At 39.9% G+C, this 18,980-nt stretch overlaps 1 protein-coding gene across 9 annotated transcripts in view; it reads left to right on the forward strand.

Annotated features, from left to right (window-relative positions):
• agrn (agrin) overlaps positions 1 to 18,980 on the forward strand; it is a 421,410-nt gene that overhangs the window by 349,087 nt on the left and 53,343 nt on the right. For 8 of the 9 annotated variants that reach the window (XM_028452860.1, XM_028452862.1, XM_028452863.1 and 5 more), the window contains 6 exons: positions 1,934 to 2,356; positions 5,658 to 5,780; positions 11,860 to 11,987; positions 17,189 to 17,303; positions 18,363 to 18,482; positions 18,555 to 18,923. In XM_028452860.1, the coding sequence (XP_028308661.1) occupies positions 1,934 to 2,356; positions 5,658 to 5,780; positions 11,860 to 11,987; positions 17,189 to 17,303; positions 18,363 to 18,482; positions 18,555 to 18,923 (1,278 nt within the window). The remainder of the gene's footprint in view (positions 1 to 1,933; positions 2,357 to 5,657; positions 5,781 to 11,859; positions 11,988 to 17,188; positions 17,304 to 18,362; positions 18,483 to 18,554; positions 18,924 to 18,980) is intronic. The other variant, XM_028452868.1, reaches the window with a different exon arrangement.

Raw genomic sequence — 18,980 nt, forward strand, 5'->3', positions numbered from 1 at the left:
GTTTTTTTGTTGACACCAGCTGGCCCTTTTTGAATCAGTAACGACCATCTCTTATCTCTCCTATCACGCTTTCTCATTTGGATGCAGTTGTTTTTTCATGTGTGTGTGTGTGTGTGTGTGCTCGTGTGTATGTGGTGACAGCTTTGTGTTAATGGCATCGTTGATAGATCCTCGTGCTCCCTGCCTTCAGCAGGCTGCTGCTGCTGCTGCTGCTGCTGTTTGAAGGCGGGAGTTAAAACCAGCTTTTTCTTTGCCCCATTTCTATCAGTCATTCATCACTAGAGGCCTCACTGTTGGTGATCAAAGCTTCACTACTGGAGTGCAGCATTTGAATATCGATTTATAATTCATAGGCTCTTGCTTACACAACACCAATAAGTTGCATGGAAATGTATACTGCTTGAGAGGCCTATATGCAGTTTGCCAACAACTGTAATGTAACAATTTTGCTGGAAAAGAATTAGCTTCTAGCTCTGTGAAATAAAGTAAAAGTTATCTCATCCTCTGCACCATTTTAAACAGAGGCTGCTTCGGTAAACAGGAGCCCATGTATAGTAGGTTTTTAATGAGATTAGAGTAATGGCTCTATTGTAGGTTTTTATAATCAGGCAAGTAGCTTAACTATGTGTAGGTGGCATTTAAAAATGTTGTATTTAATTTTTTTAAGGTTCCCACTATGGTTAGATGGGTTGTGTCTGGTTGTTTGGTGGTTTAAGAACTAGTTTTGCTTGACAAGTTCTCTTAAGGTTGCTTTGTTGCCATTTTTGTTTATGTAAATGTTACTAACAGTAATTGTTGACTACAAAGGCAATAATAAAGCAGTTTTTTAGTACTCCTACATATGCTTAGCATTTTTGCTACTATTAATGTAAAGATTTCTGAACCAGCTGTAGCTGTTTGATGCTCTTTTGGGGGATTCCTGTTAGACTACCACTACAATAGTCCAGTCTGCTGGAGATAAAACCATGGACCAGTTTCTCCTGATCTTTCTGAGTCACTAAAACTTTAACTCTGGAGATGTTCTTTAGGTGGTAGAAGCTGTTTTTGTGATAGATTTGATCTGACTGCTGAATGTCAGGTCTGAGTCAATCAGAACACTAAGGTTTTTGACTTGGTCTTTAGCTTTTAAAGATTGAGACTTAAGGTACCTTTTTCCCCCCTCTTTTCCTTGTTACCAAAGACAATCACCTCCATCTTGTCATGATTTAGTTGAAGGAAGTTTTCACTCATCCAGCAGTTTACTTTTTCTAAGCAGACACACAACATCTCTATGTGACCATAGTCATCTGGGTTCAGTGATAGATATAGTTGTGTGTCATCTGCGTAGCTCTGATAATCAACCTTACAGTTCTGTAAAATTTGTCCTAGAGGGTGCATATAAAGGCTAAACAGAAAGGGTCGAAGAACAGATCCCTGAGGAACCCCACAGGACATTGGTAATCTGTCAGATTCAAAGTTTCCAATGCTTACAAAATAACTTTGCTTCTCCAAGTAGGACTTAAACCATTGCATTACTTTTTCATTTAGTCTAAACCATGTTTGCAATCTGTGCAACAAAATTGTATGATCTACAGTGTCAAATGCAGCACTTAGATCCAATAGAATGAGAACTTTTCCTGAATCAGTGTTCAACCTTATGTCATTGATCACTTTGATAACAGCTGTTTCTGTGCTGTGATGAGCCTGACTGAAATTTATCATATATTTCAGTATAATCAGAAATGAAATATTATAGCAAGATAATTTTTATTTTTATTATATTGCATCCATGCCATTATTTGTAACATTGTACATGTATGTAGATCTACTGCTCATTGGGTTCCATTCTCATTTCTTTGATCAAGTGGATTCTGTTCGATCAATGTAAATCAAACATTTCCATCTTTGCTCAGTCATTCATCCATTCCTTGCTTCCTCCCCTTCCCTCCACCAGAAATTACCTCCGAGCCGACCGACCGACCAACCCCCAACCCCGCCACCGCCAGCCCAACCGCTGCTCCCATCACCACCGCCGCCCCATTCCACCCTAACATGGTTTGGGCCATCCCGCCGCCAAAGACAGAGACGGTGGAGCAGCCAGTGGGCACAACCCATTTTCCCACCCTCATCCACAACCACGCACGCAACCACCACCGCCCCATCCACCGCCAGCTGCAGCCCACCGATGCTGTCATCGCTGCCACAGCGTCCTCATCTCAAAGCAGTCCCTCCCCCTCCAGCGCCAGTACCTCCTTCGATGGTTCGGGCAGTGGAGATCCGAGTGGTGACGACCAGCCTGAAGAAGAAGAGGAAGAGCAGGAAGAAGACGGGGGGAGCGGCATCCCAGCAGAGGCCAATGGGGGAGACGAGCCTGTTGGTAAATCCTTGCTTATTCATTTCATTCTCCATTCTGCTCTGGCAAAGCCTCTTGTACACAAAGAGGTTTGATGATCAGTAGACATCATACCACACTCATATCATAATCAGCGGTTTCTCTATACATAATGCTTCTACGAAACAAACGTCAAGCACACACAGAAAGGAAAGACGGGTCTTTGTAAACAGATGTGCTTTGAGTTGGTTCCACTTGAAAAATAGATGTACATGCCAATTTCAGACAAAGAATGTATTTGCACGGTTTAACGTGGCTACATCACCATGCCTTTACCAGTGTTATCATTCGCTGCAGGTAGAGTAAACAAGCCCAAAGTCTGGAAGGCCAGATAAAAAAGACGTTTGGTTCACATCAAAGGATCTTTGACAGGCTGAAGGGAACTAAGGTGGGCTGCATTCTGAGAGTGCATGTGTGTGTGTGAAGGTATACCATCGTAACATGGATGGTCCTTAATCTTTGTCGACACGCCATCCTGAAAATAACAGCAAGCTTTGCCTCAGGCATGGGATTACGGACTTTTCAATCATACCTGTTTTTCTTTCTTATTTTTTATTTTTCTTATAAAGCCTTCTGTCCAGGCAGTTCTCTGACAGTGCAGAGTAAACCAATGGGATTGATGGAACAGCCTGACCTCAATGTACTCCTCTTCAGCTCTTCCTCCTCCTTCTTTATGCTTCCTCTCCTTGAGTCTTAGATTGATTTTCTCGTCAAATGCTGACCAGAGGGCTTGACGACATGAGAGCTGTGTAGTCTGCCTGCAAAGAAAAAGACTCTTGTGTGCTGCATGTCTGAATGTGTGTGTGTGTGTGTGTGTGTGTGTGTGTCTGTGTGTGTATCCTGATATACCATTTACATAACAAATACAAGGTGCAAGTTTTGACTGTAGATAAGGGTTTTTGCTAGAAAAAAGAACATTTATGTCCAATTGTAACCTCTTTGGTGTTCCTGACAATTTGAATATGTGGACAAAATTAGGACTTTTTTTTGCTTTGCATTTAAATTACTAAGTAAACATGATGGGAAAAAAAAAAAAAATGAATCCTCGAGTAAGTTACCAACTAATTTGTTTGTAAATATCTCAGCACCTCAAAATATACAAATTCAATGAAACTCTACAATATTTACAGGGCTCACAGTTTTACCATCCTTATATCACATAATGGCAGTCATTTTTAATTCCAAATTGTGACAAGAACTCCCAAAATTTGTTCTAATCCAGCAATTTTCCCAAATTTAAAAAATGGTTCCAAAATTAGGGAAATTTAGGTAAAGATCCTGCAGTGACTGATATGTCACCTATTGCTTTGATATTGTCCATACATACTGTATGTATCATTTATACGTGGAAGTACAAACTAGGACACATTAATGTTGAAATGTCTATAATCTTTGGCCTTTTTGACCTCAGACTGCTCCATTTTTGGCCCCTGAACTCAAATAAGTTTGACACCCCTGGTTAAAAGTAACAGCATGTGTCTGAATCATCAGCTCATGAGCGAGCTGCACCCTAATTCACTGTGTGCAACAGAGTCGCGATGCACAATGAGCTGCGCGTGTGCAGAAAAAAAACTGCTTGAAGTATGTTTGTCTTTAGATGTAAGAAAATCTACTTTTGTCTAATTTGTAGTAAGCTATATTAACAAGCAAGAAACAGGGCAAATACCATCAACTTCTTTTATAATAATAATAATAATAATCATCATCATCATCATCATCAGAAGAAGAAGTAGAACGAGGAGAAGGAACGAACGAAAGAACGAAGAAGGAACGAAGAAGAAGAATGAAGGAAGAAGAACTTTTCTTGACACCCAAGGCATCTTTGCACAATGATAAGTTTCAAGAAACAATAAAAACACAATAAAAAAAATACCAAAGTAGTACAACAGGGCGAAAACATACAGAGCAGCTGTTTTCAAGTGGAATAAGCAACTTTACCACCTACTTCAACATGAACTCTAACATAATCACCCTGCTGCCATTAATTGGCAGCTTAGCCTAAATGGCGACTTCTGTTTCTAAGCAACGATGTTACCCTAGAACACCCTCATATATAAAATCTGCTCTGCTCTTGGGGTTAAGAATAGATCCAAGTTTTGTTTGAGGATAGTTGGGGGAATATTGACTGTTTATCAGCTTGTGACTTCTATCACCTTCACTTATGGGAAACTGTATTATTGACCTGCTCATATCAAAGATTTGCATAGCTGCATTAAACTAGAAGCCACGTATAGTTGATACTCTAACCCGTTTAGTAACACAGGATTCAAACTGTTGCATGAATAATGGGCTTTGTACATCTGGCATTGGTAGGATAAAAGAAAGGCAATATTATAAATCTGCATCTATTATAGTTGACCCTCTTATGTGTGTGTGTGTGTGTGTGTGTGTGTGTGTGTGTGCGTGTGTGCGTCCATTTCCACTTAACATCCTTCTCAGTCCCCTTTGCTCTCCTGTGCTTCCCTTCACAGCTCTCTCCTCCCTTTAGACAATCATGTGTAAATCGAAGGACCACATGCCAACAAATGCCCCATAAAGCCAAGCCCCCCCCTAATGTTCCTCCCCTGTCCACTTCTCCTGTCTCACATGCTTTGACCGTGAGTCCTTGAGCTGGATGTCCCCCGCCGGCGACGTTTTTACGACTTGTTTAGCCACTAGCTGTTTGCCTCTACGATTATTTCTAATCTCTGGGCAGCCATAAACTGCACAGCTTCGAGACACAGCCCCCCACTCCGACACCACCATCACCACATGCAGCATCATTAGAGAAGGATGGCGGCTTGCTTCTCATGCTCACTCTCATCCTTCACAGAGAGAAAGCCTGGGTGCTTTTATGTCCCAAGATAGCCAGTTATACAGTGACAGTAACACAAACACGACACTATTTCTTTTCTTTGGACGTCTTGATGGCAACTGTCAGCCAATCAGTCGTGACCAGTTATCACACACGCACACCCTATCATTTCAAGTGCTCTGCTCGCAACGTGACTGGCAGCAGTGCCAATTAAGTGGTCTCTGCCCAGCAGAATGAGTTCCGGGTGGAAAACCATTTCTCTTGAAAATGCTATATAATCACTCCTGGCAGATTACAGGCCAATCAGTGGTCAGTGTATTGGAAAAAAACACACACACACACACATCTGGAGAAGAAACAAAGGCAGAAGTAGATGAGTTCTGGTTTTAAGAACATTAATGTTCAGCTCCTTTTTGGAGATAAAATGGCGTTGACTTGGGAGTTATTAAGTATATCATGAATTATTATGAGTACCTTTTGTATTTCCTTCAGCTCCTACAGAGGCAAGCGACTCTGTGCTCGCGGAGGAAAGGTCACCCTGTGACAACACTGAGTTTGGCTGTTGTCCAGATGGCAAGACATCCTCCAGTACTCCAGAGGGCGCCAACTGTCCCCGTAAGTCACACTGCCAACATTTCCTGTAATGATATCGAACATGTGCCTATGTTTTTTTCCTTTTATTTGTGTCTTGTTCTGGTTTCTGTTTCACTGCTTCCCTTAACGAAGCATGTCGCGTCATTACAATTATAATACAATAAAATTGGAGGGAATTAGCCTTATATCTATTCAGTCAGTAGAAAGCAGTTTCCTAGTTTAAATGAACGTTAGGGCTACAAAGACCTAAAGGGACATTATCTCCTGAGTACAAGCAACTACAAATTAAAACTAAAGACATCCATTTTTAAATCATACAAATTGGAATGTGTCATGTCTTCTTAGTTTATTTATAAATGTCTATGCACTAACTAGAGTGTCCTGCTCAAATATAAGGCCCACAAGAAAATGTCAACATGTCCATTGACTGTGCAAAGTGTAAATAATAAAGGAAAAAAGAGACTTGTGATTAAATAATTAGCCTAAAGACATTTACTCTCTGATTCCCAAAAGCATTTCAGGTCTTGACAAGAAAAATAATTACATTTGATGGCATTTTAGGCATGGAATATCAACCAAAATCTACACAGTGTGTAGGAATACACAGGAATGGCTCCAAAAATGATAATAATACAAAATAAAATGAAAATAATACAATTTTAACATAATAAAATACAATATAAAATGGGATGTTGCTATGGGTACGTTAAACGTATGTGTAGACTGCCACTCTATAGATGCGCACCACCCCTCATTGGCCAGTTTGGGTCACGTGATAGGTGCACCACTAGACTTAAAGTTCCGTAATTTTAGCTCATATTTATTTTTAGGTACCCCGCTAACCCTTTTAATTTAGCCCTAATCCTAACTGTAACTCTAACCCTAACTTTATCCCGAACCTTAAAATCTTTATTTTTGTCGGATATGTATTTTTAAAGGTGGAATTTGCCTTGTTAAATATGTTAAAATGAAAAAAATTATTTGTCAAAAGTGGGATTCAAACCCAGAGTGTGTGTGGCGCTTAGACCACCCGGCTATCCTGGCTTGGTGGTGACACAGGCACCACCAAGAAATGTAGCTGTAGTCCTGGGGGCTATGGCTACGTTTAACGTACCTCCAGACACTTTCTATAAAGAAAACAAAACAAACTAGGCATGCGTCCAATTCTTGAATATTTTTTAAATTTCACAAAACTTTTTTTTTTTTTTTTGTTTAATGGTTTTCTTGATTATTTACTTGACAGAAGCTAGCTGCTGTTTGCAGTGAGGATCTGGTAAAATGGCATTCATTTTCACACCAAATGTGTCCTATCTCCTGTTTTATTTATATATATATATATATATATATATATATATATATATATATATATATATATATATATATAGTATGTATGTATTATGCTTATAATAATATATCCTTTGACTAATCCCAGGATATACAGCCAACATGACCTTAATGATATACATTTCTCTATTTACCAACACAGCCCTGATCTTATTCCTCCAGTGAGTTTGGACTTTTTTTCCTCCATTCCAGTCTTTGGATGAGACTCATCTTGATCTTCTTGTGGCCTTGTGCTGTGCTTTAGCAGTGATCTTATCCCTAGCTCTTGCTATATCAGTCCTCCTCTTTTATCACAACAAATCCTTCAGTGCCAAAGTTGTGCGTTTGTGTCTTAGGCAGCGCACCACTCTTTTTAACTCAACACACCAGACGCGCTCACTCGGGGCTTGCATCACTTCATTTCTCGCCGGAGTTGAACGGCTTGAAAGTAGAAAGAGTTTGAAAAGGTTGACGACTGCTCTGGTACTAATCAGTGCATTCTGCCACCACCGTCTCATAAAGATAAAGGCCTGCTTTCCTCATCTGCTCCACATTCCTCAGTTGAAATCTCCTCTCGTTTTATTCTACTATTTGAGCTGAATCTGAAAGTAGGGATTCGCTCTGACTACCAAAGAGCGCTCTGGGTCATGACTCGAAATGAACCAACACTGCAGATTAATTCGTTTTTTGGGTTGCGGTTCAAGTATTCCACGCTGTTCTGAAAACGCATTGCCACCTTTGACCTTTAACAGAGTTCACAGCCAATCAGAATCTTCTTATCAAAATGCAGCAGTGACAGAAGCACACATGTAGCTGGAAGATGATCATAAAAACGAATCTGTCCGAGTCTGTAAATATTTATCTCTGCTAACAATAGTAGTTCGGCCAGCGGTCGATACTTCATTCAGTGTAAGAGTTGCCAATAAAAGCAGGCTGTACAATAGGCTGATCGATGCACGCGATACTTTCTCCTCTTCAGAGGGTCTCGGGCTGATCTTCTCTGTCACTGAAATGAGCGTTTATTGTTTTTTCAACACTTCAGGCTGAAAAAAATCAGGACAAAATAAACAATCGATAATAATCCTTAAAGAATGGAACAAAAACAATTTAAATGTTGATTTTATTCAAACTAATTGCATTCTATTAATGTTGAATCCAAATTAGTGCGAAAAGGCAGGACTTCAGGAAGAAAATAAAGAGAATTGCAGTCAATCACATCCTTTACTGATTTAGTTGACTGAAAATGGATGAAAACAAAAAACAATTATCATAATTTCTGGGACTTAAGTCGCTGTCTTTTCCATTTAAAATTGAGGATGTGAATTTATACAATGACCCAATCTACATGTCTGTTCAGTTTTTAGGCCTGCGATGGCAACTAATGAGTAAATTGTGGATTCACTGCTTTCGATCCTTCGAAATTTCAAAACTTATTAATGATGGGCATGTCCTCTACCATGTGTAAATATCAAAGAGTCCTGACTGACTTGTCTGTGGTGAACAGAGTGCACAGGTAACACTAGGAGTGTTTAGTAATGAGTTTATTACATTCCATTGCTCCAACACTGAGGAAGTCGACCCGGAGCAGCAGCAGCTTCAGTTAAATGCCAGATTATAACACCTGAAAATAGTAACTCAGGTTCATTTGTAGTATAAAACCACATTGGAAAAGAAGGTGCAAGTAGCTCAAAGTGCACTGTCAAACATTCATTCATAAAACAATGAAGACGGTCTTAAAAACAAACAAGACACAGTTAAATAAGCTGTAACAGGCCTACATTATGAACTATTGGATATGTTATTTATAACGATTTGACTTGTTTGTTGTTGTTCTGCAAAAATTGTACATTTCAAGGAAATCGACCTACAGTCTGCTGTACGTTTTTTTGATCAAAATCGCATTTTCAGAAAACACTATCGTGATCGCCAAATTACCGTGTTTTGCAGCACTCCTGGCTGACCCAGGATCTGTTGTTAACTGTTTTTTGCATACATGCTGTCTCCCACCTCCTCCACCAAGCTCACCAATCAGAAGTGGCCTGCTGCTCGTGGACAGGTCACGCTAGCCAATAATTAGGGCCCTATAATTTCCACGTTAAGGAAATCGCAGATGGAATCCACTGTTGAATGCTGAAAGTTACAGAATGTGGATTAAATGCCATCATCGTGAGGCAAAGAACGTTTGTTTTGAGGAAATGTTTCTGTGGACCGCTGAGTAGGTGCACCGCCCGCACCCCTCCCATCCTGGCCGCTTCAACATGTCGAAGCAGCCACCCGAAACACCGTCTAAACTGTAATGTTTGTAAATGTTGCTATACATTCTGAATATTGCACTGAAACTTAATTTGAAGAAAATCGTGAATGAAATCAAAATCGCAATATGTGTATATATATATATATATACATATATATATATAGAGAGAGAGAGGGAGAGAGATAATTACTGTATTCTTAATAATTAGGGATCTAAAGTGAGATTTTGTTCTATCACGACTAAAGAAAGCAAAACTTTTGAGATTTTAAACAATATTTATGTATTATTGAGACAATGTTAACATTCTTAGGGTTAAAGTCTTGCTGCTGTAAGCCTAATCTCTTTCCTTTGCTATAGAATGCCTGACTCCTTTAGATTTTCCAGTTGATTTGAATTGAAAGTTCAAACATCTCTTCTCTGTTTCACATTCTCTCTGTCTCTCTCTATGTCTGTCATGGCAATGGGCTGGAAAATCTGGCTCTTTAATGTCGTCCTTGCAGATTAAAAGCCAGTGCCCGTATTGACAAAGCATCCTAAGGCTAAAAGAAGCTCTTAGTGATGTCACTCTTAGAAATCCTCGAATTTTAAGATTTTTCTTAGAATTTTTTCTTGTTAGGATAAAAGTAATTCACAAAGCATCTTAGGCAAAACTGTTAGGAGTGGTGAGGAGAACTTTATAGAAGCCTAAAAGTGTCTTAAACAGACAGAAACAGAGAGAAAGACAAAGAGGACGGCAAGATATTCTCAATATGTTTAACGACAGTGATTTAATAACGGCTTATATTTATTTATTCATTTATTATTATTATTATTATTATTATTATTATTATTATTATTATTATTATTATTATTGTTATTTTGTTTCTGGTTTATTTACACCAGATAGTTGTTTGGACCAGCAGAGGGCGCTGGTAATCCAGTGGTCGTTTGGCATGCAGATATTCTTGCAGTGAAGAAGAGATGCTCCGCACTAGCACACAGAGCTAATAGAAAAACCTGAATTTTACAGATATTCATGTAATATTACAGATATTCTTTCAGTGCTAAAGGGGTAAGGAATCATTTATGAACATGTTTAAGAGTAGTAGGAGATTCCGCCTGCTGCCTACACTTCTGGACAAGAGAAGGTTTAAAAAAAGTACTGCGATTCAATTTTCTGAGTATCGATATGAACCGTGATACCTATGAATCAATTTTTAACTGCCTTACGATTAATCGTTACATCCCTAGTAAATCAATATAATAATCGGCATGTGAACCTCATTCACATGCCGATTATTATATTGCCGATGATTTTTTTAATTTATACACATTTTAAGATGTGTATAAATTAATTTCATTTTACTGAATTAAATTAATTTCATGATTACAGATTTCTTAATTCAGTCCAAGTATCATCAGTTTATTTTACTCTCCATTCACTACCAGGAGCACAGAGTTTTTTTTAACAACCAATCACAGCTCTTATCAAACTGCATCATACCCAGCAACAGAGTCAACCACACCTCCTCACTAAGATAAACATTTCTGTCAACTCGTTGCTCAGAGTTGCTCTCAGAAACTTCCTCAATCACTTTTAAGCTAAGCTAAGTTAGGAGCTCTCTGAGAGACTCTGAGAAGCTTCGTGAATACGGGCACAGATCTTTATCAGTGTCCACTCTCAGTGTTTCCCTATTCTCTCATCCTATTGGCCAGACTATTTACAGCTGCTTTACTCTACTACTGTACACTGTACTGTAAAGATTATGGAGCAACAGAGGGGACGCCTGAGTGGGCACCTAGCAGCTGAAGAAGCCCTTTGCTAGCAGTTGTGTCATTCCGAGGTCTGGTGTATTACGAAGACAATTAGGACTATCTGTTACGATAATCATACAAGTTCTCGTCTGGGCCTCGCTGCTGCTCTGCAGGCTGGGGCAGCCATGATTGATTTGGGCAATTTGCTCTGCTGATTACGAGCAGCGTGGAAGCCCGGCCTCAACGCCTCACATGTGTCTTTAATCTTCACCACACACACAATTCAACTAACATTGAGCTTCGTTCTGCGGCTGTGCATCTCTCAGTCTTATAGAGCTGATAGATGCTGGCTATCAGAAGCCCCAAGGTCGCACAAGGAGGCTCTTCCTTTGCTGAGGAGGCACTTTTCAGGCTGCCAACTAGCCGTTTATCTGTTTGTGTGTGTGTGTGTGTGTCCCCTCTGTTTTTGTGTGTCTAACTGCTTGTCTTTTTACCCAGCCCTCCATGCCACGGCCAGCTTTTGGGACAAGTCTCGGTCTGGTAAAACTGGCCCATTCTCCCACTGTTTGTCCACTTCTCTTCCTCCCTCATCTTCATTATCTTCACCAGCCAGTGTTAAAACAACCTCATGATCCGTCACACACTCACCTATCAGAGAACAAACAAACACAATCCATCACTAACCCCAAAACACCTAGCTGTCCCCAAACGAGCACCGTGTGAAGGCAGCGACTACTGAGTCACAAAGGAAGCTTTCAGTGTTTCATCTTTGTCCTCTCCCTTTCCCAGCAACCATGAAGTTCACTGGATTCGTGCACCTGGACCAGGTGGATGGACAGGAAATCTTTTACACACCTGAGATGGAAGATCCAAAGTCGGAGCTGTTTGGAGAGACGGCCCGCAGCATCGAGGGCGCTGTGAGTTCTGTGCAATACTTTAACACGTCAGATCCTGTGTATAGAAAAAATTATATTCGTTGATCATTTTGTGATGAAAAGCCTCAAGAACAAGTTTACGCTCTATAAGTTGTTGGTGAAATAGTTTTTTCTTAAAGACCGTGTAAAGCAAATTCTGACATTAAATAGGTCATAAATGTATTTCCTTAAAACATGTAAAAAACCATTCAACCATGTCGAATTTAATTGTTGAGCGAGGCTTCAAAAACTGTGTTTCCAGTTTCTGTGTTCAGGATTTAATGGGCGGGTCAGAAATCAGGGCTGCGTTACGTAACGGAGCCCTGATTAGCATAAACCCAACCCTGCTGCTGAAGCACACCAAACTTCCGTGGACTCCAGGGGGCGAAATTCGGCCACTAGCTGAAAACAAACCATATATTCGGGCTAGGGGGATTAAAACGCATCCGCTCGTGCCACATTTTCCTTGAAATGAGCACTTTTATACACCGCAATATTTTGTTTTTTGCCTATAGCGTGCGCAGTTTTGAGTCTAACCGGGAGGGATGGACATATTCGGGTGGAGCAGACCTTTCCGCTGATATCTCGTTTGGCCCGATCCGAGCACTTTTGGAAGCACTATCGACGCTGAAGTCGCTTTCACACATCTCTCTGCCACTGTAAGGAGGCGGCGCGCTTCTCGCGTGTTCCAGCGCCTTTAACTGACACGCCCAAAGCGTCTCAGAGCAGAGAGAAGAGCTTGTTTTTCCATGATTTTGAAACGCATGTTTCTGTGGTGTGACAAACTCAAAACATCAATATATTTCTGCTTTACACTAGGAGGGAAATTTAAAAAAATGCCTTGATTATAGGCAGAGGGTCCTGGAGAAGCAAAAATCTATTGTAATAGCCGAGTTTCAACCCAGGGCAGTGACTCTGACATTTTACAACAAAACATGCCAAATAGAAATATTTCAACTAAAATGTTTGGAGTTGGACGAGGATCAATTAACATTACTACTTCATACCCAAATATATTCAGCAGAAAAAAGTAGCTTTGGAGTTTAGTTACTCTTTAAGTTGAGCTCCAAAGGGTGTCATGTTTTATTAGCTGTTTGTTATCAACATCAGCTTCAAATAATGAAATATTAATAATAAGAAATAAGAGATTGACACAAACCTGGCTTACGTGTTTCCTCTGATTATCAGATTTCTCTTTGAGTAAAAAATGGGGGCAGGGTTAGGATTAGTGTGAAGGTCAGCCAAACTCCATGGCTACACACAGTGAAAACAAGAAGGGTTTGCTATCATACAGAAAGCATCTGCTACTGGAAACATACTAACATTTAATAATAATCTGAAATGCTATGTTTCCAAAAGAGACATGACCGCAATGTAGGAAAAATGAGTAGCTATGGAGAGTAACGTGTGACTGTGAATCAGACACAAAGTTTGTGCAAGTAACATCTAAATCAGGGCTTACAATCTTTCTGACACTGTGAGCTATGTCATAGGAACTGAATAATCCAAAGGGCTACCAGTTAGAGATGCACTTCTTAAATACTAAATGTTCACGGTTTCACTTTAGTTAGAGGGTAAGATAATAAGGTAGGCTAGTAGTAACATAAAAAGGTAGGAAATGCTTAAGTTTTAACATGAAACACTTTTATTTCTCCTAACATATGCAATTGTTTCCTTACATTTTATAGAAAAGTGATTTTAGATTGCGCTCATTAGTGACTAGACCTCCTGAGGGCCCCTCACGTGGTCCATGAGGGCTACCTATGGCCCGTGGGCACCGTGTTGGTGACCCCTGATCTAAACTATATTCCAGAGCATCTTGTATTGCAAGAGGAGTCATGGGCAACAGGTGTGGCCCCCAAACTAGTAACTCCAAACACAAAAAGTGACAAAAAATACATTGAATGACGAAAAACGCACACAAAATATCAGTAAAATACACAAAACAAACACTAAAGTTACACAAAATGACAGAAAAATATACTAAATACAAGAAATGACTCCAAAATCACTAAATACAACAGAAATACACAAAACAGCAAAAATACATAGAATGAAATAAAAATGTACCTAAAATGACTGAAAACACACAAAATGAGAGCAAAATTTAAAAAAAATGACAACAATATTACCTTGCGACCCTAAAAAGCTTCAGAAAATGGATGGATGGACAAAAAGAATACACGAAAAGACAACATAAACACAACAAACAACAACAAATGTATACAAAGACTGCAGGAAAATATAAAAAAAACAAACAAACAGACCAAACCTTTTGTTCTTTCCTGTGTTACTGCCTGGATTGGTCAATTTTACAAATGTTTTGCATTTACAGTATGTTGATGATGTAAACATTTCTACATACAAATGAAAAACAATGGGGGAAAAACCAAATACATAGCATGTGCACAAAGACAATGAATATCACAGAGAAATCAGGGAGCGTTTATCAGATTTCAATCATCATAAAAATGTTTTTAACTGATAAAAAATATCACATAATATTTTTGCTCTGCCATCCCACACAAGTTACATTCTTTTCAAGTTTGAAGCCCTTTTCTGCCCTTGAGTGTTCAAACCTAAATGGTGCTTTTATTCAGCTTTTACCTTTTATCTGTGTGACCTGTTGAAAAAGCACTGCTAGTCCAGCTGTATATTTCGCCCACAATGGTCTCGACAAGAATGCAAAAGCTTCTGAAACAACATTCAAAGCATCACGACACTAAAGGCCTGCACTGAGAGCCAAGACTAATCAAATTTTCTCGACTCCTGCGGTCGGTTTCACAGCGCGTTTTTTTTTTCCAGAGCTGACACGCCTGAAGCGGCCCGGTAATATTCTACCATGCAGAGCCGGAGTGATTTCTGCGGTCAGAGCCCTGATAGGAAAACAGCATTGAGGGTGAAAGAGAAAAGATATTTGCTTGCCTCTACTCTGCTCAGAAAATACATCATATCAGAGGGAGAAAACAACCTGCCTGATGTTTGTTTTTTAATAAAAAAAAAAGGGGATCATATTGGAGGTGAGCTGTAGAAATGTGATTGAAAGCCTTTTTTTCAACCTCATCACATCAGACAGGACCAAATAAATAGGATTATGTTCTAGAATATGACTTCATATTATTATACTTTTGTCGTTTTTGGATTGTAAGATATTTCTTTCAGACATGATGGTACAAACATGAATATGAACAGTGCCATCATTCCTTCTTTTGATGATCATTGGCTTTTAATTGAGGAATTTTACCGAATTTCAAAGCGAGTTTAATAAAGACAACTACAAGGAAAAGCTGAAGCTAATGGCTCTCTGCAGACTCTCGCTGATGCTAAGTTGGCAATCGCCTGCCTAATTCCTGAGAGGAATATTTCAGCTTTTTGAAAAATCATGATGCTTGAAAACAAAACCCCTACAATAATCAGTTAGCCAGGGTGACTTTCTCCTCCTGGGTGTTGTTTTTGTTAAACTCAGACTTTTGAATAAGTCCACTGTTGTAGATCCAGTGTAAAATAAATTTGAAGTACTGTACTATTTTCGAGAATCTGTATTTTACTTGAGTATTATTATCTCTCGCCACAATGTGTGGAAGGGGGATATAGGTTTGAGCTCCGTCCGTCCGTCCATCTGTGTGAGTTAAAGGGGACAGCTTTTCTCAGAAACTGTTTAAGATAGGATAACCAAATTGTGTGTGGCTTCAGGGTATCAATACCTTGATGGAGTTCGAAAATGAGAAGTGCGCAATTATTTTTTCCAGAGTTATTGCCCTTGTTCCGTTTTTCTTTACTCCGTTCAAGGTACTGTATCTTCAAAAGGGACAGCATTTCTTAGAAATCATTTAAGATAGGATAACCAAATTCAGTGTGTGGCATCAGGGTATCAATACCTTGATGGAGTTCGAAAATGAGAAGTGCGCTTTTCTTAGAAATGATAGTTAGTAATTTTATATTCTGATGTGATAATATTTTCATATGCATCTGAGTTCTACGATTTAGGACATTTAGGAAAAGGTTGTGAGTTATAATGACAACCAATCTGGCGGGGGATGTTGACGACTGTCTTATTTAAATTAAATGTTGTAGATTTCTATTAATGCCCTCGTTACTTTTCCACTCAGGTTTTTCCCATTGCTTCAGTTCTGATACTGGAAAGTTTCTGCTGATCCTCATACGGGTTTTCTTTTCCCAGTTCTACCAAACCTTTAATATGTCAGGCTCCTCAATGCAAAAGCCAATCAGAGAAAGGGAGGTCACGTATAATAGTGTTGTTCTTTCAAGGCTATAATATATATTCTTTTGTTTGTTTCATTACTTTTAATTTTCTATACCGGTTTGACTTTTGTTTTTAAATTCAGTTTTTAGAGCGGGTTTGCCAGTTTTTAATTGGTTTTTATTTGTTTTGAAAATGCTTAGTTTTAGATTATTTTTCATTCATTTTAATGGTAGTGTTAGTTTTTTTGTTTTTCTTTAAATATATAAATTAATGTATTAGTCAGTAATTGTCAGAAAAAGTTTTATTTATAACAAAAAATGATAAAATTTTAAGAAATGTATTTTTTTTTTTAAAAAACAGATTGGGACACTCTTATACAACACTAATGATGACCTCAGAAGTAGCTGGATATTCCATAATGGACAGCATGGAACAAATGGTACCAAGGAGTAATAGCATTGGGGTACTTGAGTTTAAAAATGTCCTTTAGTGTATTTCATAATGCTTGGCTCCAATACAATCTGTGAGATGCAGATGGGGCTTATGGTGGAGCACGTAATGGAAACTACCTAAGTGGCCACTCAAAGGAATGAAGTGGGTTAACAGGCTCTCTAGCTCCTGTGATTCTAACCAACAGCTGAGACGAGGACAAAGCTGGCTTTCTTTGGTTATTTCCACCTCTGCAGCAAAGAGAACATCATCCATAAAGTATCTGTGAGTGAGACGTTAGGCAGTTGGACTACTTCAGAGGTCACACGTTGGCTAAAGGCGACTCTAGCACTAAAAGTTAAGTGAAACGTCCTGTTAAGCTATTGCAACCTACACACAATGAAAGAACTGTGGATGAAGCCAATAAGAATGTTGGCACAGCAGGACGTTTGTCTCAGCTCTTCACTAAGATACTGCATTTTCCAAACGGGTTCCTTCCTTCTCTCGTTTTTACTGTAATTACCAGCCTCATTTATCCGCTTCTTTTCTTTTTGTTTCTCTTCCCTTTTAGCTCAACGACTTATTCAGGAAGTCTGAGGTGCGCAAAGACTTCATGAGCGTCCGCGTTCGCAACCTGGCGCCGAGCAACTCCATCCTGGCATTCGTCGAGGCCCACTTCAAACCAGGTGGGACACCAGTGAAGAGCATTTACGAACATTGACATCATCAACTAACTTGAATTAACAAGGCGATATTTCTGGGCCATTGGTTGAATTAAGACCTATTTTATAGGAGATGTCTAGTTTTTTTTAACTGAATCTAATTTCTTATTCATCTTTGGCTCAAACAGAGGCGAGGAAGTGAAAATTAGTCTGTCTGTACTCGGTCCTGCACATCTCTACTGAGCTCGAATGTATTTTATTAGAAGTTTCTCCGACTGCTTTACTTCATTCAGTACATTTAAAGGCTCACATTGTCCCAGCCAGTGATTAATCTGCAGTGGATGTGACCTATTTTACTGTTCTTTTAAGAAGTTTAAAAGCTAAAAAGTGTATATATGCATCGGATATATTTTGCTGATGTAGCTACTGTATATGGAAGGCAGGTAAAGCATTTTGTTTTTTCAGCCTGGTTCAATTGGGAACAAACATGCTGTTACCATGGTGTTTATTGATTAATGCTTTCCAGCTAGAAAACAATAATCCAGAAGCACTTGCATCGTGGAAGGCTGTTTTTTTCTTTGCCAGTGATGTGATCATTGTTTTGTGCATTTTGTTTGATCACATGCCTTTTCTATTTAATTTGGGTGCCGTTAAAGTGGAGAAAAACCTGGTTCATGTTGCTAACCTTGTGCACCAATAAGTATAGCCTAAACATGGGCCATGAATAACTTCACCTATAGGTAGTCAAAATGTTTTGTACTGTGGTGTATCTGGCTCTCTGTGTGTGTTCTGTCTGTGGTTTTATATTTTTTATGAGCAGCTTTTAGTGTCCTTCATACACAGCGTACGGGGCTGTTAACACAGCGCTCCTCCATGGCCTGTAAAGCAACATCTGTGCACGTAATGAGAACAGTTCATCTGGAAAAAGTCGGACAGGTGACCGTTAGAGGACAAGCGGTCTGCTGAGAGCTCCCCACAGACGGCCTGATGCATCCGTGGCACCGTTAAAGACGTCCTGTGTCTGCGTGCGAGTGCTCCTCTGAGACCTCTCCCTTCAGTGGTTGTACCTCTTGTTTATTGTAGGTACAAGATGCACAGTGGAGGACATCGTTGGAGCCCTGCTCAAACAGCTGAAGGCCTCCAGGGACACCAGCATCTCTGTGAAGAAGCCAGAGGACGAGAACATTCGCTTCACCAATTATGGTGAGTGTGATGTGGCTGGAACAACATCAATGAAATGAAGTTCTAAATCTTATTCCCCTGCTCTGTTCTCAGGCCTGTCCACCATCCCCATCTTCACCACCACCACCACCGCATCAGTCACCACCCTCGCTCCCACCACAACCACTCCTTACTTCACCCGCCGCCCACCAGGAACCACCCGCAGAACCTTTTACAGACGCACCACAACAGCAGCACCGGTTACCACACCCAGCCCCAGCACCACCACCACTGCTACACCAGTCACCACCACCAGACTGCCTCTCACCCCAAGCATCAACCATGCCAGAGGTCAGCACCACCACAGAGAGCAGAAGCCCTGTGACTCGCACCCCTGCCTCCACGGAGGCACCTGTGAGGATGAAGGCAGTGACTTCAGCTGCAAGTGCCCCGCTGGGCGAGGGGGCTCCGTGTGTGAGAAAGGTAAACTTTCATTTCTCTGTCAGTCAGGTCACGTTTCCAGTTAAAGTGGGGAATGTC

This window comes from Gouania willdenowi, chromosome 7, assembly GCF_900634775.1.
Source record: "Gouania willdenowi chromosome 7, fGouWil2.1, whole genome shotgun sequence".
Taxonomy (NCBI): Eukaryota; Metazoa; Chordata; class Actinopteri; order Blenniiformes; family Gobiesocidae; genus Gouania; species Gouania willdenowi.